Source organism: Oryzias latipes, chromosome 10 (genome assembly GCF_002234675.1).
Source record: "Oryzias latipes chromosome 10, ASM223467v1".
NCBI classification, from domain to species: domain Eukaryota; kingdom Metazoa; phylum Chordata; class Actinopteri; order Beloniformes; family Adrianichthyidae; genus Oryzias; species Oryzias latipes.
Window position 1 is genome coordinate 25,331,409 of NC_019868.2, and position 25,069 is coordinate 25,356,477.

Genomic DNA, 25,069 nt, shown 5'->3' on the forward strand with positions numbered 1-25,069 from the left:
TTTTCTCCCAGCTGACACGATTTCTGTATTCAGGGACACATATTTTATAAGCCATAGCGAGGTCAGGAAAACTGTCCCGTGTCGTATTTGTCCCACTAAAGTCACCAACAACACAAAGTGTAGAAGAGGCTGTGATTGGAAGAAGAGACCAGCTGACTGATCTGCACAAACCTGCTGCTACAGCGTCTGCATGGATCTCCATATAGAACAGACTTTATGGTAACTGTCACCAGCAGTTCAACTGCTGGTGGTCCAGCAGTGTACAGGGGAATAGTAATTAAAAAAAAGTCAAATTAATAACAATAATAACGGTGATGTCATGGTTTCAGTTTGTTGTGTCTTGTTTTTCGCTTTAGTTCTTGTTCTGTCTTGTTTGGTTCTGTTTCCTGTTTTATTTTGAAAGGTTTCCTGTCTTGTCATGTTTCTTGAGTTTTACTTCCTTTGGTCCCCATCTGCCCTTATCGTGTTCACCTGTGTCTTGTCTGCCCTGTCTGTATATAAGTCTTGTCTCTGCCTTCCTCCTGTGCTGGTCCATTACCTTCTGCTCATGTTGTTCACGTCTTCTTGTCTTGTCTCCATGTTTCATGCCACGCCACGCCAAGTAAGTTTTTGTTTTGTAATCCTGCTCTGCAGCGCCTTTTGTTTGTTGTTTTGCATTAAACCCCCTTGTCCCTGAACCGTCTGCCTCCGCCTCTGCTACTGGGTCCAACCGGCTCTCGAGCCTCCCCCCGCACATGACAGAATGGACCAGCCATATTTTCTGGACCCAGCAGAGCGGGACATGCGGCTGCTAGAGGCCTACTGCCGGGAAGCCGAGCATACGAGGTCTTATTGGGTCTTCGACCAGGCCCAGTTCTCCTCGTATGCCTGGAGTGGGAGCCCCCTGGACTTTACTGGGAGCCGTCTTGCCCTGAGGGGGGGTCGTCGTCCCCGCCGTCCCCTTCCTGTTCCAGAGGTGGTCCGGCACGCACCACATCCCTTTCCAGTGGTGGTGCCGGATGCACCCCATCCCCGTCATGTTCCGGTGGTGGTCCCGGATGCACCACAACCACGTTCAGTGGTGGTCCCGGACGCACCCCGACCCATCCCGGCTCCCAGGGGGGTGCCGCCTGCGCCCCGACCGGTCCCCGCTTTCACTGGCACGCCCGACCCGCCAGAGCCTGACTGCTGGCCCGACCCGCCAGAGCCTGACTGCTGGCCCGACCCGCCAGAGCCTGACTGCTGGCCCGACCCGCCAGAGCCTGACTGCTGGCCCGACCCGCCAGAGCCTGACTGCTGGCCCGACCCGCCAGAGCCTGACTGCTGGCCCGACCCGCCAGAGCCTGACTGCTGGCCCGACTCCATGCCCGCCACCACGCCAAGCGCTCCTCAACACATGGACAGCCAAGGTGAGAACCAAGCTTGTGACCTTCTTATTGGGGGGGGTTGACCGCTCTACCTCTGGACCACAGCCACATCAAAAAGCTAACCGTAAATATATGTTCCCATTGTTTCAACAGCGAACGTACCGGATGGATTTTTAGTTGTAGAAGGGTCAGCCCACCCCGACTGATTCCTAACAGATTTGATCACGCGGATCAAACGACTGGCTGTCAGGTTTTTTAAAGCCCCCCCCCCATCCTTAGATGGATTCTCATTATGTGAATGAATCTGCAGTTATTAACCACCAGAAACTAAAGAGAGGAAGTGAGTGGGAGGCTTGGAAAGGTGAAAGCATGTAAAGAGAAAAACAGGCGGAGAGAAGAGAAAAAAAAAAGTCCAACAGAAAGAAACGGTGAAGGAAGCTGAGGATCTTTCCACCAACGGAGAGTGAGAGGAGAGGAGGAGATGAATGGAGGAGTGAATCAGAAGCATTCCTCACTCCACAGTTAGCAGAGCTGCGCTAGAAAAGGCAAAAGCAGTTAATCTGAAATCCAGATGCCTGAGGGACCCGCAGAGGGTCAAAACAATCCTCAGACATTCGGCGGCGCTCCTCAGTGGCTGAACAGACCTCCGCCGGACCCACATCAGCTGGAAGTCCTTTCAGCCCCTGCTTCTCTTGTAAAACGTTCAAACCTGCCGTCAGAACTGAAAGACTCTGTTTTCAATGACAGTTTTCTGCTGAAACATCTGCTGTAAGGAATTTCCAGGTGAGTCTTCAAACAAGAAAACTTTTAAAATGTTCTCATATGCAATTTTTTTTTCCTTTCTTTGACTGTTAAGAACGTTTTAATGTGCATTTTTAGCAATTTTCTTGAGATCTAATGTCGTTTTATTAAAAAAAATGGTTTTTATTTTGAAATGTAAGTTTTTTTTTTTATGATTATCAGAGATTTATACATTTATATCACACCTGACTTTTTTACCTACAGTTTTTCTGCAAACACAACTTTGTTTTACTGCAGGAAAACTGGTTTTTGAAATATTATTAATATTTTTACTTAGTTTTTTGCCAATAAACCTGTATCTTTTTGAAGAGAATCACAAGTTTTACATCAATATAAGGTCAAACTGAGTCCAATGGAGATATACTGATCAGATTTTTTGGGCGGCGTTCTCTCAATCACGCAGTGAGCCCTTCAGACAAACTGGCGCTTGGCATAAATACATCACCGAGCGTTTATTAGACTCACTGCTCCCCTTTAATGAGGAGAGAGGGCCAGCTGTCAGAGATGATAAAAGAAAACACGGTTTTACACAACGCCTATAAAGTCTATAAGGACTTTCAGATTAACTCGAAAGATCATTTCCAACCGCAGCAAGTGGCGATAATCAAAAGCAACACCTAAAAGGAATCTGACCTTTGAGAAAATCCTGACCTTTTCACCAAAAGAGGGAGAAGGGAATATTTTTATGACATGAAAAGAAGGAAAAGTAGAATTCGTAGATCCCAGATCCATCAAATGTTAGTGAAACCATCATAAAGGAGGTTTCTGCTTTTGAAATGAAGATGACTCTGATGAGAAAGAAGCTGAAGGTTGTGAATGAGGCCGAATGAGCTGCACATGGATTCACGGAGCTGCATGGAAAACATGTGGGACTCATAATGTGCTGCTCTCATGACATGTGTTATCTTGAAAAGAGCAGCAGAGACTTGGCTGACTGTCAGCGTGATGCTTTGGACATTAGGATGAGCTGGCGTCACTCCAACTGCCTCAAAGACATCCTCCAGGTTTCCACAAAGGCGTTTGAGCAGGAGTGGATCACTGCAGGCGGCAGACGCATGAAAAACTGCAGGGAAAAAAGTGTTTTTGTAGATTTAAGCAAAAGCCACTCCATGCAAATGAGCTTTATTCAGAGAAGTCTGTCAGGTTAAACAGACAAATCCTTCCCGACTTGATTTCTTCAAGATTCATCTTCTGGAAATGTTTCTTTGTGAGTTCCCTTTTCTTTTCCAAAAGAAAATTCAGAAGTTTAACTTTTAACTGGGATGGGTTTTTGCAAAACCTGAGGCAGATACAGATACGACACCTTTACTGGCCTGTTAAATAAGAGGGGCGGAGCCACAAGATTGGGATATATCTGTCCAACCTTTTGAACCTATCAGGGTCTCCTCCCAGGTGTCAGTGGTATTTTATTAGGTCCACTAAAAGTCCTTTGTATGTGTTAGTTGGCTGTGATAGTTTGCGTCCTTCAGTAAGAGTGACAGCTCACTCAACACATTAAAGACCCGCCCTGATGAAAATAGTGCTTTAGGTGTTTTTAACATGTTCTTGTGGCATTTTTGTCATGATGGAGGACATCTATAAAGAAAATGAAGCCCTTCTGAGTATTTCTTTATTCAAATCATGATGGATCAGGAGCAGGCGACAAAATCCCATTTGAAAAAGATAGAAAATATGCTGGGCGAGCTACAAGCTCCCTGCTCTGCTCCATTCTGATGCATCCATTTGTAGACGATTAGATCCATGTGCATCTTTGTTTTTCCTCGTCTGAGCTGGAATCTGGATCTAAACTGTACGGCTGGAGAGCTCTGATACTGCTGACCATTTCTGTTGCACCTCTAATGTTAGGTTAGGGTTGTGAGGGGCTGTAAGCTAGCAGGAGAACGTGTAAACCTCGAGCTTTGGTAATGGAGATGAGAAGAGAAGCAATTCAGAGGTGAATTTCTAATGACCTCCTGCTGCTCTGCAGAAACTGTCCTAGACAATGACTCAGGTTTTTAATTTTTTGGCTAATCGTCATTACAAGTCTTTGACCGTTTAAACAACAAATGAAAATCAGCTGATTCTGATCTGGAGAAACGCGGTTTTGGATATCGGCTTGATGTGCAACACATTACCAACATAAAGGGTTAATAAGTGACGTAAAACTGCAGGTTTACCTTGATTGCATACGCACAACCATCCCTCTCTAATCATCTTTTGATCTATTGGCAAAGCGTTCCCAGTGGTCTTTTAATGATGATTATGCCGTTTTTTTAAGACAAAATCCCCAAACCTGTGTTTTGCGCTAGGACATAGTTCCTGCAGAGCGGCAGTAGTTTACCAGAAATCCACCTCTGACTTGAGGACTGTTGGCGTTGAGTAAGCCTTCCCTCATTAACCTACGTCTCTGCTACAACCTTTTTAATCTACTCATAATTCACAACGATTCGAAATAAGAAATACCCAGGAAGAAAAAAAATGCTACAAGAACATGTTAAAAACATCAAAAACATCACTGTCGTGGTAGTGGATCTTTCCCTTCTTCAAAATGTTGCATATCAGAGTGAAGCTGCTTTTCCCGCTGTTGGAGTTACGTTAATTATGTAAATGGTCGAAGAGTTGCTGTTGTCAAAAGAGCTTTAGCTCTGGTGGTAAAAAGGTTACACGTTTGTGTAGATCAAATTGGAAGAACTTTGATCCACCTCAAAATAAGAGTTTTGATCCATTTGCAAGTGCATCTTGGTGCGTTTCACAGCAGTGTGAAGACAAACAGACTTAACGGGAAAAAATAAAAACACCCCACAGCACACGATGGAAGAGGCTCAGGGTCTGGGAGGTCTTCTCTGGCAAAACGTTTCAAGGAAAAAGATTTAAAGTCCAGATGCTGTGACTATACTTCAAGACATTTAAGGTCATTGTACATGGAAATACAACATTAAGCAAGAAGTTGTAAATGCATAATGTCCCTGTGCTTTACCCTCTCTCACGAGTGCATTTTGACAGCAAACCAAACTAAACTAAGGCGGATCCTATCTGCATTTCCTGTCCTTTTGGACTGAGTCTGCAGGTCTGTTGTGTGAAGAGTAAAAACCAGAGTGGAAGGGTATCAGTGATCATAAAAAGAGATTAAATGTGGGATGTTCCGACATCCTGATCACATTGTGAGCCTTTCTCACATAAACCTACAGCTGTTGGGTGAATTAGCCTCTTTGTGGGGGTGAAAAACAGACGGACGTGGAAACCAGAAACCCAAAACGGGCCTCCAAAGACTACAAACAGACGTGTTTTTCTGTTCAACTCTCGACTCAGCCTCCTGACGTCCTTATAGAAGAGATGGAGCAGGCGTGTGCGCGACTGTTTGTGTGACGGCGCTACATGTTGTGCAGCCTCGTAATTGCCAAACCACCTGGCGGTGTAGCAAACTGCAGCTGTGGGGGTCCGCCGCTGAACCACAGCAAGCAGAGGTGGAGGTGGATGCATTCATCCAAAGCACAGACAGATAAGGAGTTGACTGTCGACATCTACACATGTATTCTCAACTTTGGAGATCATGTTGGATAACAGAGGATTTGCAGAATTATATCGGGCCAACGGCAAATATTCTGCCGTCATCCCAGTGAGTCAGATGGATTTTCAAAGCTCTTTCTTCCTCTGACCTTCTAATACCATTATTGTTTATGTTTTCCCTCCATTTTTCTCATTATCTACTCGCCGGTTCAAGCTTGGGGAGAGGATTATGTATGGAATGTGTTTTGCATCAAATTATGATAATTTTCCTTTTCATCCGGTCCTGTTGATGCTTAAATGACATTTTAATAAGTCTAGAATCAGCAGAAGGAAATCTGTGCTTCAAACATTTACCAGGAACTTTCAGGAGTCATGAGATCAAAGGATGAATATTTATTTTTGGTTTAATTTGATCTAAAATGACATGATTTATGCAAATATTTGATTTAGTTGCATTTATTTTTGTATCGTTTTTAATGAAAAACCACCTGGATTGTGCAGATTTAAACGTTTTATTTACTTTGGACCCATTTTTAAAAAAATTACTTGGAGGCTTTGCGGTCTTTTCTGCAGGTCTCTTTAGCTCATTTATTAACTACTGTTTGCTTTTGCTGATCATTTCAGTCTTTCAGAACCTTTTCTTTGGGTCTGGATCACATTTGAGTCCCTCCTGTCCATGAGCAGCACATAACTGCGAAGCTTCCAGGAAAACCCCCAGACTTACAAAGTCCAACATCAATCACTGGTTGATGTCTTGTTTTTGCTGCCATAGTTGAATCCTTTAATCATTGGAGTTTTATCTCCAACTTTAAGTGAGCATGTGAACTCGTGGCAATGTTGGTTTAAAAGAAGGAAAAAGCTATGAACAGAGATTATGAGAGCTGTACTTAAAAACAAAAAAGCTGAAGAACTTTGATCCTTTTATGTCTCAAAAACCACTTGAACGGATCTATTTCTGTCTGTTTTTAATCGAGATTTTATGGACTTTTCCTTTCCTGCCAACCCTTTAACAACAAAAATGTTGTCAGTGACAGCAAAATAACTGGAGCTCTTAAGACTACCATGACTTTGACTGTTTACTCGATGAATCCAATGGATTATTATTTAACCACATCAAGGTTCACCTGCAACTAAGAGTCTTTTATTTTAAAGGGACCAAAGTTAGCCTGGTTTCCACCAAAGCCTCGTTGGAGAGGTGGCCTCACATTTTCTTCTTTAATTAATACTCAGGTGTTCAGAAAAAGATGCTCAGGTACAGATCTTCACAGACCTTTACAGACCTTTATGGATCATTACGAATCTTCACAGATCTTTACGGATTTCGTGGATCTTCTCAGATCTTTATGGATCCTCACAGATCTTTACGGATTCTCATGGATCTTCACAGATCTTTACAGATTGTTATGGATTTTCATGTTGCTTTGCAGATCTTCACAGATCTTTATGGATCCTCACAGATCTTTACGGATCTTCACAGATCTTTATGGATTCTCATGGATCTTCACAGATCTTTACAGAGCTTTACAGATTGTTATGGATCTTCATGTTGCTTTGCAGTTTTTCACAGATCTTTATGGATCTCCACAAATCTTAACGGATCCTTACAGATCTTCATGGATCTCCACAAATCTTAACGGATCCTTACAGATCTTCATGGATCTTCATGAATCTATACAGATCTTCATGGATTTTTACAAATCTTCACAGATCTTCCCGGATCTTCATAAATCTTACAGAACTTCAGAGATCTTTACGGATCTCTAAAGGTCTTCACGGATCTTTACAGACACTCACAGATCTTTACGGGTCTCCATGGATCTTCACAGATCTTTACACATCTTCACGGATCTATATGAAAATACCCAAGAAACGTCACCTCACGAGGAAATTCAGCTTTTTGTGATTTCATTTTCTTTCTAACAAGTCAGACCCCTTTTTTTCTGGCAAACTCTTCCAAAAATCAGAACATCTGTTTGAGATACAAATCTTTGCATTTTTGTGTACTTTGCAAAGTGTTGCACAAACTGTTCTTGTTATATCTGACCTCATCTGTGGCTCCTCATCACAGTGTCGCCGTTTCCCTCAGGTACGTTGATGGCGTGAGCGACCTGACAGTCATCCAGTCATGGTGCTGTGCACCAGAAAGGTCTGCAGCCTGGCTGCAGCATGGTTTTCTCTGCTCTTCTCATCACTGCTGCTGCAGAAGGTAAATCTTTATCACAGAACTTCCTGTTTTATCATCCCGGAGGTAAAGTTACCGAGGGACTGAAACCACACAGTGTCTGATCAATGCCTATTTAATGTTTTGATCCAGAGGCTCTAAAGAAAATTTCAGCTACTGATCTTATTGCATGTGGTCAGAGAAACACAAAAGAAAACCACTGTTACAACGAAAAGTAAGATGGTAGTACTGCCTCCTTTCTGACCGCAAATGCTGCATGTGATACATGTGATACATACAGTACAGACCATAAGTCTGGACACAGACTTATGGTCTGGTATGTCCAGACTTTTGGTCTGTACTGTGATTCCCTGTAGGAAGTCTACGCTCTGATTGTGTAACTTTCTCATTTCCAATACTGAGACTTCGTGCATTTATCACCTGAACAGAACTAACAGAACAGAACAGAACTAAAAATCCACACGACACCCCTGCACCTCTCCTGTTTCACCCCACTTACCCTCAAAAGTGTTGTACACTACAACCTGCCGCCTGTAGAAAAAGTATGCATGAACATTTTTGCGCTGCGGGCTCAGCCAGCGGCCTACGACCTTGATATTTCATGCGGACCACCTGCGTGTCGCAGACGTGGTCGTTTGTGAGTTTTTTTTTTTGTGAGTTTGTGAGTTTTCACTCGTATTCCCCCATAAGGGAAGTTGTGACTAAGGCTCAACAAGCCACACAGTTTCGTGGTAATTCATCTAACTGAATGTTAGTGTTTCTTTAAAAAAGTATCAATTAAAATGAAATATTATATACATATTTTATCCAATTAATTTGTTACAGAAGTAAAGTTTAAGGAATCGAGTAATTGCCTTGCGACAGACTGGCGACTTGTCCAGAGTGAACCCCGCCTTCACCCAACAGTAACCAGGTTAGGCTCTGGGAACCCCGTAACCCCGTAAGGGATAAAACGGGTTCAAAAAATGGTTGATGGGGATAAGTCAAACGCAGAGTTAGATGTGGCCCTGGCTCAAATCCCGGCTGGATCCTTTCTGTGTTTGCACTTTCTCCTAGCGTATGTGTGGGTTTTCTCCCCAGCACTCCCGCTTCCCCCCCACAGTCCAAAACTATGCTTCTCAGGGGATGAAGTTTCCATTCTCTCTGTGTGCAAATGTGAGTGTTTTACTGATGGAGTCAAACCTGCGTCTTTGGGATCCAGCAGATATCTCCTGTATGCGGGGTCCCGTCCTGCCCCCGGAGCTGCAGCTGCCCCGCCGTCAAAGAGGTCCACTGCACTTTCAGACACCTCACTGCTGTGCCAAAAACCTTTCCCAAAGACACGGAAAGGCTCAACTTTGGGTGAGGCTCCACTCCCAATGAGTTTTTTAAAAAAAAACAACAACAACATCTAACTGCTCTCTAAAGGGATTGATCTCTTGATCGGCTGACAAATCATCAGAGGCGACTCACAGAAATTCTTTTCTCATGAGATGGAATCAGAAAAACAACAGACACAATCCAACAATACAAAAGCAGAGGTCTGAATGAGCTGTGACTGATAGCATTTGTTTAAAACCCAGATGATTAACTCTCAGCAGCAGCAGCGAGTTGTCTCCATGTGCATTTAATTTCAGATAAGAAAGATATTTAGCAGAGCTACACCGCTGACAGAAGAGAGACCATCTGCATTTTCGGTCAAAAGAGGCGCTCTGCAGTTTCTGTACGGGAAATACGAAGGGATGACATCACAGAAAGAAATCACAGCACATAGTGAAGCCACCAATAATCAAGGGTCAGGAGTCATTTCTGCACACGAGGACTTGGTACAAAACTAAACAAACGGCACACCTCTGTCGTATCGTCACTACATGTCTAATCTGCTAAACAGAAGTCTGTAAAAGTTCCTTTAAATCATGTAAACCATATATTTAGGCTGCAAAATCAACTCTGAGGATCATTCATAAGAAATGGAGATCCTTAAAAACCTCAATACTTTCAGCAAAAATAATCAGTTTCCTTAATCCTTCTAACATTTTAGGAGGATCTGCATCTTAGTGGACAACAAATAAAAAAAAAGAGAAATATTGAATTTATCCCATAATTAAAACATGATGTGAAATGGTCACAGGTTAAATTATATATATTGTTGTAAAAGGTTTTGCTGCTTGTCATGGATGAACATTCATATCAGGTTTGGCAGATCAATTCTTGCAGTTACTTCACCTGGCCACTGGGTGGTGCAGGCTGGGATGTGTTTTGGAAAACTCAGGTGTGCAGGTGTGGGGAATCTAGTGGGGAAAGCCACATTTATAGGTTTGTGTGTGTTGGTGTGTAATCAGGATGTGAAACTTTTGAATTCCTGTTTGAGCTCATTTCTTAACCAAATCCCTTCTTTGTTTTTTTAAGTAATTAAACAAAACTGATAAATGGATTTTCAACCCAAGTTGGAGAGAACTTTAAATTCTCTTAGTGGTGCAGGCAAAGAATAATTTACCACCACATATTCTTCTCATGAAAAACATTAAACAAATCCATGATATAAATGAAAATAATGATTTTTTTCTTTAGGATTTATTTGTGGGGAAGTTAGTCTGAGCCTTTAGCACCAAAACAAAACTTTTGAATGTTGAAGTTTCCTTTTTTATTGCACAGCTTACATTTGAAGTTACTTACATTCAGGCTCCAGCTTTGGTCAGCAGACTGAGTTCAGAACAGAACAAGTTTAACATAACATGAAAGTCAGGAAAAAGGTTTTCTATCAAGTTTTTTTTTGATAGATCCAAAATAAAGGCATCTGTTTCTTCCGTCAAATAATTTTATTTTGGAAATGTGATGTTAAGATGCACCAGCATCTTAGCAGCTATTTACTTGTCTGCATAGATTATTTGAGCTCATATTCTGTCAAAAACTCTCTTCAGGAACAGCTGCAGCTGGATGTTTTGGTTTTTTAGATGTCTTGCTGTGCCTTAAATTTGTTTTCCGGGGTTTTTCTTTTAAAGAAAAAACCTTAAAATGGCCAGAAGCTGGTTTGGATTTTCTCAGGGTTGCAGCTCACCTTGAAGAATCGGCACAGAGAGTTACAGTTGAGAGGGATAAGCCTGACATCTGGCCCTGAACGGTGACAGCAGGGCTGAAGGTTGAGCGCTTTGAGATGAATAATGGAAAACAGCTTTTCCATTTTATTTTATTTCTATGCTCTGCACCTTTTGAAGCTGAAAGCAGAGTTGCCTCTACCCCAAAAGTGCAAAAAATATAAGTAAACTAGTGGGTAAGGATAAAAGTTTCCGTTTTTTAATTAAACTTAATTGATGCTCAAATACACGATTGAATGAGCCTTGCAAAGTGAAAACTGGATTGAAAAATGTGAAGAACATAATCAACCAGGTATTAAAGGCTGGCTCAATGACTGGTGGATCAAAGGAGAGCTGCAGATCATTTTTGTTAACAAAGTTGAGGTTTCCCTGTGTTTTTCAGCTCAGTCCCCTGTGTGGACACCTAAAAAAAACGTGTTCATTCATGGATCTGAAAGCACTCTGTGATCTATGTGATTTCAAAATTTTCACAGACGGTAGTAGAAAAGTCAAAAGTGCCGTATGTTTTGAATTGTGAAGGGATTACTGCTCCCTGGGAACCTGCACAAATCTGTGCAGCAGCTCAGAGTCTGAGTACAGGAGGCTGCACTCTGTCAGTCGGTCTGCCAAACACGGACAGCGAAAGTGAGTTTCAGCTGCTTTTTTGTGAATAAACTTTCCAAACCCAGTCAGTTCCAGCTATGCACACATATAGAAAAAGGTTTCACCTTAAACCAGTTTTTTCACCTTCCCTTTGAGGGTCAAAGGTTGCCTATGGGATCTTACAATCCATGAAAACTTTGTTTTCTTTTCATTTTCAGGATCATATTTCTTATAAAGGAAAGAATTTTGTTTTTACAAACTAAAACTTGACTTTGAACTGCACGCACACAAGCTAGTCCAACCTAACCCCAACTAAATCTAGCTCCTCCAGAATCCGACCAGAGCTAAAACTTTCAGTAAATCTCAGTAAAATACAGCAAAATTAAGTTTGCTATTGCAAGAGGACGTGAAAGTTTGGTTTTTCTCCACAGGATTTAAAAGAACATAAAGGCCCACTCCGATTATCTTTTGATCTGTTTGAAAAGCGTTCCCAGTGGTCTTTTAATTATGATTATGCTGTCTTTAGTCAAAAACTAGGAAACCCGTGTTGTTTATTTAAGACATAGTTTCTGCAGAGCGGCAGGAGTTGATTAAAAATGTACCTCTGAGTTGTGGGCGGGATTGATGACCCTCCCCACAGCTGCTGAGAGCTCTTTGTTTACATGGTCTCCTGACACGCTCAAGCTAACATTACCGGTGCGACAAAAATGGTGGGCAATATTGTAGCTATTAGTTTGATTCGGATTCCAGCTCAGACGAGGAAAACAAAGGATTCTCAACAATTTGAACAAAGAAATACTCAGAAATGTAATTTAAAGCTTAATTTTCGTTATATGTGTCCTCCCTCTTGACACAAAAAGCCACAAGAACATGTTAAAAACACCAAAAAACAATTTTCATCAGAGTGAGTCTTTAAACTAAGTGCAAAAATATAAAACCAGAAACATGTCTGACCCCCATCCATGTCTGCTGGTGTTCTAATAAACTCTTTCATCTCCTCTTCTGTTTGCTGTCCTTGCTTTACAGCTACAACAGCCTGACAGAGGTGAAGGGGTCAGAGTTTAGACCCCTAAGGCAACTGGAAATGCTCATGTTACATGGAAACGACATTATCTCGGTTCATCCTGGGGCTTTCTACAGCCTGAGGTCCCTGCAGGTATCGTTTTTGTGTCTTCAATAGCTAAATTTGCATTTTTTTAACCAGTTTGTGTGTATATCAAACAGTTCTGCTCAACCTTTACCCAAGGAGAAAATATGTTTTTGTTCTTGTGGCTGGCTAATGTTAGCACCTCCTGTTTATGCACAGAGTTTTCTCCTACAGTAAATCCTGTCAAACACATTCATGTCAATGATTTGCTGTACTGACTGCATGCAGAGTCCGTGTTGCCAAAAAGAGTCAGGGTTAGCATTTTTAGCACACAACTCTAGACTTTGTGTAACTTTACATCATAAAGTGACATAAATGTAAGCCAAACCTTTGTTTTTCCAGATTCTGAAGCTGAGCTACAACAAGCTAACATTGGTAAACGCGGCCATGTTGGAGGGTCTGGTCAGTTTAGTCCGTCTACATCTGGACCACAACCTAATAGACTTCATTGAGCCGTATTCTTTTAATGGGCTGACTTCACTGAAGCTCCTGCAGTTGGAGGGAAACCTTCTCAAAGAGATCCACCCTCATACCTTCATAACTGTGTCAGTATTGGGAAACTTTTGGACTTCTGGGCTCAAGTAAGAAAACAAAAAAGCTTTGAATTTCCGCTGACTAACACATAAAACCTGTATTTGTGTCTAGCAAATAAACCAGATAACATGCCATTATTGTCTTAGACACTTGCACCTTTCAGACAACTTGCTGGAGCAACTCCCTACTGCAGCACTGAAGACGGCTCAAAGGCTGGAGCTCCTTACTCTACATGGAAATCCATGGACCTGTGACTGTCAGCTTCAATGGCTCATTGAATGGAGTGAAGCACATGAAGGTAAAATTCTAAGGTTTCAAATTTTTGTTAGTTAGCTGCATGCATTTTATCATCAAAACCCCTTGTTAAGAAAAACCAAGCAAGCAAACAACATGCAGAACATTTCTGAAAACACTTGTATATTAATATTAAAGGTTGTGTACAAACTCTTGTGCTGTTACTTTGCATTTCACATATTTTTACAAAAACTAACAGATCATATTGTTGTGGTTTAGGGTACTGTTTATTCATTCCAACATCTGTTTTTTCTTTTTTTAAACTATCTTCTAGGAGTAATAAAGTGTAAGAAAGAACGGGGCTCAAGTGAAACATGCCCTCGTTGCTCCTACCCTCAACATCTGAATGGTAGCCAGCTGCTAGGATTAACTGCAGGCAAGCTTACCTGTGAACGGCCACTTCTACAATCCCCATTAAAACAATGGGACAATCCTGTGTGGGCGGAGTCAGAAGCAGAGCCTGACCTGCCATACATACAGGACTTTGAAAAACCTCTGGGCCTCCTAACCATCGTTCTCTCTGACAGCCATGGGAACAGTGCCCATGTGGCGTGTGATGTGCGCCACCCAGGGGACAGCGCGTCCATGACGTGGAGTGTGAATTCACGGACACCCGGGGAACTATCTGTGAACGTATCACTAGTGACTGTTCTTGAGTGCCAGATCGATCGAGAAAAGTTACAAAACCTCTGGCAGTTGGTAGCATATTACTATGAAAGCCCTGCAATCTTGGAGAGAGGTCATCTAAGAGGAAACACAAGTGGCGTTACATATCAGTATGTCCAAGTGGTGAACGAGAATTCTCCGTATTTCACAGAGTTGAAAGGGTATTTGGTGGCAGAGCCCGCATGGCTCCTTCAACCAAGAGTTATATTGAAGCTAAACAGGCAGCAGACAACAACAAAGAAGCTTGTAATGGATTTCACCACTTTAATTACAAAAGAAATCAGCAGCAACAGGGCACAAGAAAATGGGGACAACTTTGCTACATCCTGGGCGTTACTTCGAAGAGGGACTACTGGGCGAATTCAGACAGCTCTGGAGGGGTCAAAGGTTCATTTGGAGTGTAGTGTTATAACTTCTGACCCGCAAGTGAGAGTGGAGTGGATACTTCCAGATCTGTCCACTTTAGAGGATTCAAATGACAAAATAGAATTTTCAGAAGGAGGGAAACTTGTCATTCTAAATGCCTCCATGTCTGACTCAGGTGTTTACCACTGCATCATCAGAACCAAGTCTGGTGTAGACCTTTTGCCACTAAGACTTACCATCAAAGAGCGTTCTCTCAGTCCCACAGCCTTAAATGGTCAGAAAATTACAATTAAGAGGGGGGGCTTTTTCTCTCTTCCTTGTGAAGTGACCTCAGTACTCCCCACTCAAACTATTTGGTACCTGCCTAAAAACCAAGTGCTGCTTCCCACACAAAGGACAAGAAGACTAGAAGTGACAGAAAATGGGACGTTGGTTGGAAGGAAGCTTATGCAAGAGGATGCTGGCGAATACAGCTGTGTGGCCTCTAATCTATACGGAGTTGACATGTTGTCTCATGTAGTAGAAGTCACAGAGGTAAAGCGTTTTGATGAATCCAAAGTACAGCCGGAGGGCCAACAAACAATCCCCACACTTGGTGTGGAGGACGGAGAGGGTTCAGGGGGAGATTATCAGGAAATCATACGTCCGTTTGCTACAGAGCTTCCTGAGAAAGTGGGAACACCACTAAATAGACCTAACAGGTTATTTAAAAAGACACTGATGAAAAACTCAAGAAGGAAACCTAATAAATCTATTAAGGAATTAGATCCAAATCGTTGGGCAGAGATACTAGCCAAAGCTCACTCGAATGCAAGTGCTCCTCTTCCCACAGAGCAGTCTGTAGAAGATCCCAGTACTATAATTGTCCACAAAATTGAAACCACAACTGCTGTTGCAACCACAGGCGCTGAAAAGGCTAACTCCCTCCATGATATTACTACCCCTCTTGATGCAGAGTCAAAAATGTTTTCTTTTGTCCCAAAAATTGATGCTAAAATGCATTCAAACAAACAGAATCTTCATAAAAGTCTTGAAATGTCAGAGAATCAAGTTCATCATTCTAGTCTTCCTGGAAGCACACCATCACCCCAACTGTCAACTGAAGGGACCATTGAAAAAGTAAGAGCTATCACACATCCCCCTTTTATGAGAACTACACAGCTTGGTGTGAGGCCAGGTATCCGACACCCAAACGGGAGAAGACCCCCTTTTAGACGAGGAAGACCCCCAATGAGAAGAATCCATCCACACATCAAACCTTTCTACCATCCATTTAAAAACTCCCAAACCACTCTTCGCCCAGTACCAACCACAATTTCAACTACAACAACCACCACCACAACAACCCCTGTTACCACAACAACAACAACCACCACCACTACAACAACAACCCCTACTCCTACAACAACAACCCTAGTTCCAACTACAGCGGACTACAATAGACATTTATCTGCTGAGTATAACATAGATGAGGACAACTATTATGATGACTATGATTATAAGAATACTGTAACCTTGAATAAAAATGAAGATCTAAACAGTGGAACTACTTACAATCCCATTGGCAATTATTTCACTCCATCTCTATCCTTTTCTGAAACGGATCCCAATGTAAGTAAAATAAATGTACCAACTCCAAAAACATTTGCAATTCCAAAGCTTGATAATTCACACTTGGGGAAAGCTGACCACCTTGTAAATTTAAGGACAACTGGTATAAAGAGCACAGGAATGAAGGAAAAAACTGAAGCAAATGATAGACATAACAAAAAGCCACATGTAGATGATAAAAATAAGAACCGTATGACAGAAACAAAGGAGCAAGAGAAACACAGATCTGCTGATATCATTGGGGAAGATGAAGAAAACTTGAGAAAAAAGTTAGTTACTCAGAGCTACAATGTGCAAAATAACATTAGGTTAACTACCCGGAATAGACCAAACAGACCTCTGCCTGAACAAAGTATACCGAAACATACAAGAACATCATCTGTAAAGAGTTTTTCAACAAACACCCAAGAAGAACATGCATTCACACAGGGCAAAGATAAAATGGTGAACAAGCCAACCAAGGTCCCTGAAACCCGCAGTCCTTCCATTGTGGAGCCACTCCATCCCTGGCTTCTCCAGACCAACCAGGGTAATGGAAAAACTAGCGGTTCTAGAATTATGAACACAAACCAAAACAGAAATACAGGAGTTCAAACTGAGGTGAAACATAGCAAAGGTTCCCATCATCCCAAAGTGTATCCCACTTCCCACTGGTCTTCACACCACCACCATCCTCATCACTCTTACCCCTTAAACCCTTCCTGGCCAAGCCAACGGTTGTTTCCTCACTTGAGACAAGGTAAATATAGTCTGGTAAATATCTCTCAAACAGGTTTTTTAGTTATAACAACCAATGGATGTCATTAATATAAAGTAATGCTAAGATCATTTGGATTTTTTTTCCAAAGGTTCTGGATCACACGTTGCAGCTACCTATCATCCCTGGCCTTTCCCCCACCCCTGGGTTCACAGCTCTTTTGTGACCAACCGTCCTGAGATCACAGCTGAAACAATAAAACCTACTCCAACTATGGCCACAATGGAAAACTCCAGGACTATACCATCTAAACTCCATCATTACAATTTAGATTTCAGCAGCCAAACAAGAGATAAATTGCTCATGTCAAGACTGAGGAACAGATACAGACAGGTACATGAAGGGTGTGCGTGACAAGTGACTTATTTTGATTGATTCTGCTTTTTCAAAATTTGTGTTGGAATATGTAGCTGGATTTTTCTAGTTACATATTATATATACATATACATATATGTGTCATTGATTTACAAACTTTTTATAACATAACTTCAATTTGACCTTTCATTGGTTCGTTTTAAGCAAATGTATTTCAAAAAAGATTATAGATTTTTTTATAAATACTGTAAACCTTAACTCTAGAGGAAATACATTTGATAATGGGTTAAAATTAAAAGTCAGGATTGGAACAAAATTAGAATTGAAATGATCAACACAGTTTATAGTTATTTATCTATATGCAGGCCTAATTATAACTTTAGCATGTGCCTGAGAATCTAGTACTTTAGAAGTAGATTGTTTTGGTTTTGTTGATAAAGCTCTGTCCTTGTGTCTGTCTCTTACAAATCTAATAGACTTAAAATATGTCGAATTTGAAGACATGGGTATCACTTTAGACTCATGGTTGGTTCTTTGACCCCTTAAGTATCTGTAGCTTCCTGTACCAAATGTGTGCAAGCAATGTGTCTTTATTATTAGCATAAAGCAATCAATTTAAAACACAGAATGACTATATGGGCTTGAGCCCATGAGCAACCTAATCCAACTGGGAGACTTTGGGATTGTTGGCATTGTAATACTTGAACATTTTTTAATCACATTTATGGGTTCCTACCGTGTAGTTAAAATAATTACAACCTAACATGTCTATGAAGGTACTCTCAAAGAGAGTCTCTCTGTTCTAATGAAAACCTAAGGATAATGAGAAAGTTTTAATGTTAATACTGCTTTAACCTTATTTTTAACTCTTTCTGAATTGACATATAGACCTAGTTGATTACAGCCTTTGAACATTTTTTAAAAAGGTGGATTTTTTTACAATAGAATATAAACTGAATCATTTGAATGAATATATTTTTAATTATTTGTATTTTTCAGGTGCAGCTCAATCACACAAGCCAGCTAGGAAGGGCAGTGACATATAAACCCATCAAGAACAATCCTTCACCCTCAAAACCCAACTTTCCAACTTTACAAAGGCACTACATGCCAAAACAACTATTTCCTACTCCATCTTACTCTTACCCCTTGCAAGTCCCAAACCCTGGTAAAACATCATCATCATTGGTCATCGGGTTTCTCCCCACATCTGTTTCTTACCACTTCACCGCATCACACTCTGTCTATGAAGGTGAGTGGGCTATTGGAGACTTATAACCAGACATGAAGAGCAAATCAAAGGTCTATTAAACAGAATATTTAAGAAAAAAGTTCTCTAATTTACTCTATTATTTTAATAGGAAGACAACACAGCTTCCGACAACCCACCGCTGCACCTCTTTTCCCATGGTTACGAGTAGCTGGGGGAGGTGGGGTGAAACCCCACATCAACACTGTAACTACAAGTATGTCTGTGCTGGCAGAGACTGACGTGTTCCTTCCCTGCAAAGCCACTGGAAATCCAGAACCCAATATTGCATGGACCAAAGTATCCACAGGTAAGGTCCAGAGAAGTGAACAGGTAAGTACAGAAGAATCTGTTTGGAAATGGGTAATCCATATTTTGCCTTAGTACATTGATCATATTATTGGTTCCGTTGCAGCATGTTTTAAAATGTGAAGTACAAAAGATATTAAATGTTGTAGTGGATGTCTTGTGGAGTGTTTCTATTTTCCTCTCTTTTATGTCATCAGGTGCCACTATATCATCAAACACCAGACATGGCCCTCGCTTTGAAGTCTTCAAAAATGGAACTTTTCTCATTAGAAACATTCAACTTCAGGATCGAGGACAGTACCTCTGCATGGCCCAGAACAGGCTGGGATCAGACCAGATGGCCATCACCTTATCTGTTCAGATTGAGTCCCCAAAGATTCAAAGACCCAAGTCCACAGAAATAGTAGTCTATTTAGGAAAAGGTGCGACTCTACACTGCCTTGCTTCTGGAAAACCGGCAGCCCAAATTTCCTGGATTCTCCCAGACAGAACATTTGTTCAAGAAGTTGGGACAGTTCACTCAGTTTTTTCTGCAATATCCCTTCTCCAAAATGGGACCCTACAAATACATTCTACCAACTTCACCAGCAAAGGGGACTATAAATGTATTGCAAGCAATGCAGCAGGTGCTGATACCATCACTTATCACCTCCATGTTGCAGCGCTGCCTCCAAGCATAAGTGAAGTACCAACAGACAGTCTTATTGTTCAGCCAGGTACAAAGAAGAACTATTGTTTTATTGTCTTTAATAGGACAGTGCAGTCTATGGCTCTATTTGTGTAAATGTTACTTATCTAAACTTGTGAAATCCCATTTATCCAGGCAGGAATGTGTATGTTCACTGTTCTGTGAAGGGCGAACCAGCACCTACTTTAAAATGGATTCTTCCAGAAGGCATCCATGTTAAGCCATTGCAGTTTCTTGGAAGCAGGTTATACATCTTCCCCAATGGAACGCTGTTTGTGAAGAATGTTTCTCCCTCTGATAGTGGAAGGTACAAATTACATTCTTCTGATAGATTGTAACATAATTTTGTTTGTGCAATGTTGCATTCAACAGTCAGCTTCCTGCCATACATGGTTTCTATAGTAAAGCGTTACCACGCTTTTATCGTTCTACTTAGGTACGAGTGTTTGGCGACAAATGCAGTAGGGATTGCCAAAAGAACAGTCCAGCTAGAAGTGGAAGCACATTCCTTTCTCTTTCCCCATCAGCCTCTCCCTCCACTTTCAATCCCTTTTACTCCCAACCATGCCACTCCATCTCGTCAACATGTGGTCTCAGCTATGTATGGTTCTACTGTCTACCTCCACTGTCCAGAATCCACTGGATCATCAAGAGGAACAGTTTGGCAGCTTCCATCTAAGGCCATCTTTGAACACCAGTACAGGTAACTCATATATCTACAAAAAGTTACTTTATACCACTAATAAAATTATATATGTTAAAAGGAACATGGCCTTAAAGTTTTCTGATTTAACCTTGTTCACATTTCCCACCTTTCTGTGTCCAGCCCAGAGAGACCAATTAAAGCTTTCCGTAATGGGACTCTAAGGATTCTTCAGCTAACAGAGCTGGATGGAGGGAAGTATTTGTGTATTTTTCAGCGGCCCAATGGTGAAGACATGGAGCTCTTCCAGGTATGAACAGGTCAGATGCTGGTTTGATCTTTGATCTCAGTGTCAAATTGGTCACCTTGTGAAATGAAACCAAAAAGTAATTCTTAAGCATTCCTTTAGTTTTCTGTGATGATTTCACCAATGTTATTTCTGCATTTATTTTCAAAGGGTCTTCCTCAAAACATCCAACCTAATTGTTGTCCTTAGTTCAGGAAATGTATGCGATAAAAGAACTACTCTCACTAACTCGTAAAGAACATGCTTACTAGCACCACAAACTCAACCTGCCAAAGAAATATAGATAATATATAAATATAAATATTTTTTTCTTAAAAGATGCTCCTATAACCTATTGCAGATGTCGTTTCATGTTTTTTTGTTTATTTTTTAACAGTTAGACGTGCTGATGACTCCTCCTAGAATTGAACATCTAAAGACTTCAAAGGCTGAGGTTACCTATGGAGAAAATTTTCAGGTATTCATTTGTTTGTGCAAAACTAAATGTTAAAGTGTTAAAAGCTAAATGCCCCATAGGAAATATCAATGGATATTTTTTAAATGGATAATTTTCACGACAGATAAATGAACCAACAGTCAGGATTTCTTCAGGAGGGTTTTGTTTCTCCAGGTTATGAACCTGTAGCTTAGTTGTTAGAGGAAACAACTTCAGGACAGTGTTTCTCGCCCTATAGGTGGACTGTGTTGCAACTGGTCTTCCAGACCCAGACGTTTCCTGGAGTCTTCCAGATGGAACTATGATCAACAACGCTCTTCAGTCAGATGATAGCGGTCTGCGTAATCGCCGCTATGTCATGTTCGAGAATGGAACTCTGCTGCTCCAGCACATCAACAAAAAGGACGAGGGTGACTACACATGCTATGCTAAGAACAAACTGGGCAAGGATGAAAGAAAACTGAGTGTCAGAGTGGCACCAAAATCTCCACAAATTGGATTAAAGTCACAATCCAAGGTGACGGTAAAACTGGGTGAATCAACAAAGCTAGAGTGTAAAGCAACTGGTGAACCCTTGCCGAAAATAATTTGGATCTCACCACAAAAGGATGTAATACCACTGTCAACAGAAAAATTTGAGATCATGGATGATGGGATCTTAATCATCAAGAAAGTATCTCTGGCAGATGAAGGAAAATATGCATGTGTAGCACGCAACTCTGTTGGTGGTGACATTAAATACACCACGGTTGAAGTTGAACACCAGAAACCCTTCATCAATGGAATGAAAGGAGAGAGTTCAACAAAACTTTTGGGAGTCTCCTATCAAACAGCTCTTATGGACTGCAGGGTAGAAGGAAAACCTGAGCCCAAAATCTGGTGGATTACTCCTTATGGGCTCTCGCTAACAACACCCTACCTCGGAGGCCGTTTCCAGGTTCACCAAAATGGAAGCCTAGAGCTCAGAGGGGTAAGAAAGACAGACGAAGGTAGATATACTTGTCTAGCTAAAAACCATCTTGGTGAAACATCGCTGTCAGTTGAGCTACAAGTAGCATCCTTAGCGGAAAAGCCTAGCTTTGCTGTTCCCAACATTGAAATCTTACCGATAAAGCAAGATGGTTCTGGAATATCCCTCAAGTGTCCTGCTCGTGGGAAACCAAACCCAGAACTTTCATGGCTGCTTCCCAATGGGACAATGTTAACACCTGGTCTACGACTCAAACGCTTTATCCATCATCTCTTGAATGGAACTTTACAAATCTTCAATCCCGCTGCAAATGATAAGGGGGTGTACCGATGCATAGCAAGAAATATAGCTGGACAAGCAGAGAAACGCTATGCCTTGGAAGCTGGCAGAAAGCCGGTAATCAGAGGATATACAGGTATGTATTTACATTCAAATGTAAACAAAAGAAAGCTTAAGTTTAGTCTTACATGGCTATCAACTGTTTGTCTGTGAGAAAAAGATCTTCATTTTATTTCAACAAATACTTTTGAAGCATAGTTGTCTCCACTATGTCTGTCTCACTATGTCTGTACTGTATGTATCATTATTAGTTGAATTTGTCATCTTTGCATTGAGTTTAATTACTGATGTCTTCCACAGGTGGGATGAGAATTACTTTTGGCCTTAATCTCAACCTGCCATGTACAGTGGATGGGTGGCCTCAAGCATCAATCACGTGGACTCTACCTAATGGTGCGGTTTTGGACAAACCTCAGACCATTGGGCGAATATCTTTCTTCAACAATGGGACGCTCCAAATCAAGCAGGTTGCCACTTTTGATAAAGGAACATATATTTGTAAAGCCACCAATGCATATGGATCAACGGCACTGTCTTACCCAGTCACAGTGATGGTTTTCCCTCCACGGATCACGACCACAATGCCACCTCTTACCAAAATTAACCAAGGAACACCAGTGATTTTACAGTGTGTGGCAAATGGAATGCCCAAGCCGGATATTTCCTGGACATTACCTGGACGCACCACTCTGCTTCCACAAAACCGGTACACTGTGAGGGGAGGAATTCATATAACACAGGAAGGTTACCTGGTCATCCAAAATCCAGTGCTCACAAACTCTGGTATTTATAAATGTAATGCCAAAAATGCTCTTGGGACAGATTTTAAATCCACATATCTACAAGTTGTTTGAGTGACACTTTACAAACACAAGAAGACTATGATTGTACGACAAAATAAAGACTGCAGGTTGATTTTTTAACTAACTTGTTTGTCACTTCCTTTCAGATGCAATGCATTGCATATCAGGGGTTGTATCTATACTTTATTGTTATGTACTTTCCATAGATATCTGTTAAATAGCTGTGATGTTATTAGTCAAGGCCTCACACCTACGTAGCCAGTTTAAGGAAGTATAATGATGTGTTTCACTATGCTCCGTCCCATTATTTTTGAGGGTTAACATCATTTAGTCTCTACTGCAGCTACTCACTACACTGAGCAGTAGTCATGAAAACAAAGTTAACTAGTCTGATGTTGAAATTGTTTGTCACTTCCAAATGAAGCACCAAACTACAGTTCTTTAATAGGTCATCCAGTCGATGTAGCTGTTCTCCACTTTTAATATAAAAAGCTAATTTCTGTTTGTAAAACTTGGACTTGTTTATTTTTTCCATTTGATTTTCTTTCAAATAGCCACAATTTTAGTTTGTCACAAAAGTATTTTTCTTCAGGTAAAATCATTTTTTGGTCTCTGAATAAAATATAATACATTTCTTTTGTCTGTTATCTTCGCTTTTGCAGAAGTGTAATTTATTGTTTTTGCTGTCAAGATGTTGATGGGTTTTCTTTTTGCCTTAAAACAAATTTTACATTCCACTAAGCATCATCCATTAGGCCTGTCAAGTAAGCTTTGATGTTATTGGTTGTGTTTTTTTCTCATAGGATATATTTAGAAGTATGTGTTCTTTGTCCCAAAGAAAGGAAAGTAAAAGCAACAATGGTACAGTTTTGAGAAATCACAACTAATTTAGGTGGCATACAATCTGTAAGTGAATAAAACAAAGAGAAGTTTATTATTTTAAATCAGTTGCTTTCTTATTTATAAATACAATAATACAATAGGATTATTCATTATCAATGAGATGGTCTTTGCTGACTTGCATTTCCACAGCACATTTTATATTTGTCCAAGCTATAAAGCTTTTTTTTACACTTTTCTAATTATGTGACTAAAGTAGTTACTCATCGATGAATTTACAGACTGGCTGTTTTTTCAGCAGAATCCTGGCCATTTCAAACACTCCCTGATTTGGAATACATCTTTTTAAGGGAAATCTAATTTCTTTTCAGTTTTTTGTTTACAGTATTTTCAAAAACAGTTTAATGGGAGTTCACAGCCCAGAACACATGACTTGAACAACATCACAAATCTGTTGTGGTGTGAATATATTCTGAAAATCAAAAGCAGATTTCATTTGGTGGGTTGGGAGGGATTGCTACTAATGCAACGTTGTTTTCAAAAACACAGACTACTGGCATTTTGTAAAAATTCTGTAAATTTTACTGATAAAATTATCTATAGATATTTGGTTAAAAAAAATTGCAGGTCTTCTTAGATGAGAAGTCAGTCTTATATTTTAAAAGATCTATTGTTTTCTGGAATTTTCATCATATTTTTTAAATTGTTAAATCATTTAAGAAGTCAAGCATTGGTGTTTGATGAGCAGTTCTGGGTTTAAATCTTTAGTTCCAGTTAATCCCACAAGTACTTTTTGGATTTATGATCGAAGCTGTGTTTGGCCCAAGTCCACACCAAACTCAACAAATCATGATAATCTTGTAGTGTAATTTGAGACACAGTTTTCTTGGGGAGAAAAACTGTTTCTACAAAACTAGAGGCCTAAAGTTGTCCTCAATCCTTGTCCCCCAAAGACTGTCTTTCTTAGAACATTAGCAACCAAACCCAAAACTTCTTCAATCACCAAGCTTGTTTGTTATGTCTACAAAACACATATTGGCAAACTCCACTTCCCACAATCCTTGTTATTCTGTGTTATGTGAACCTTGCATGCAGACGTTTCAAGCAGCACCCACCTCATGTTTCTGTACTTAGATGGATGCCCGTGGAACCAGCAGAGCTTGGAAACTATCCTGTAGCATCAACCTCAGATATGTGTGGTTTTGTCAAAAAACTTTCATTCACATTTTTTGTTGCACCATAAACGTTACTGCAACAGTCTACAAACCAATGTGGGAACAGATGATCAATTTAGTAACTAGAGACCACTGAAGTAAAAAACAAC

The 25,069-nt window shown here is 40.8% G+C and overlaps 1 protein-coding gene across 3 annotated transcripts; it reads left to right on the forward strand.

Moving 5' to 3' along the window:
• Positions 1-1,333: 1,333 nt before the first annotated feature.
• Positions 1,334-23,540, forward strand: LOC101156588 (matrix-remodeling-associated protein 5). Of its 3 annotated transcripts, none has more exons than XM_011480470.3 (17): positions 1,334-2,129; positions 7,720-7,839; positions 9,017-9,156; positions 12,498-12,627; positions 12,961-13,199; positions 13,299-13,450; positions 13,721-16,828; positions 16,938-17,179; positions 18,161-18,413; positions 18,523-18,720; positions 18,917-19,435; positions 19,543-19,714; positions 19,844-20,110; positions 20,234-20,360; positions 20,734-20,814; positions 21,032-22,178; positions 22,403-23,540. In XM_011480470.3, exons 2-17 carry the CDS (start codon positions 7,759-7,761, stop codon positions 22,954-22,956), a joined length of 7,410 nt encoding a protein of 2,469 aa, XP_011478772.1. In that variant the 5' UTR covers positions 1,334-2,129; positions 7,720-7,758; the 3' UTR covers positions 22,957-23,540. The 3 variants fall into 3 exon arrangements, with proteins under 3 accessions (XP_011478772.1, XP_011478773.1, XP_020562417.1); XM_011480471.3 differs by having other exon boundaries at positions 9,020-9,156; XM_020706758.2 differs by lacking the exon at positions 1,334-2,129 and having other exon boundaries at positions 7,654-7,839.
• The last annotated feature ends 1,529 nt before the right edge of the window (positions 23,541-25,069 follow it).

Bases quoted from the DNA above. Each gene is read 5' to 3' on its own strand.
- LOC101156588 (XM_011480470.3), top strand. From the start codon at position 7,759: ATGGTGCTGTGCACCAGAAAGGTCTGCAGCCTGGCTGCAGCATGGTTT. The intron at 7,840-9,016 runs GTAAATCTTTAT...TTTGGGATCCAG, and splicing joins CATCACTGCTGCTGCAGAAG to CAGATATCTCCTGTATGCGG. The intron at 20,111-20,233 runs GTAACTCATATA...TTCTGTGTCCAG, and splicing joins ATCTTTGAACACCAGTACAG to CCCAGAGAGACCAATTAAAG.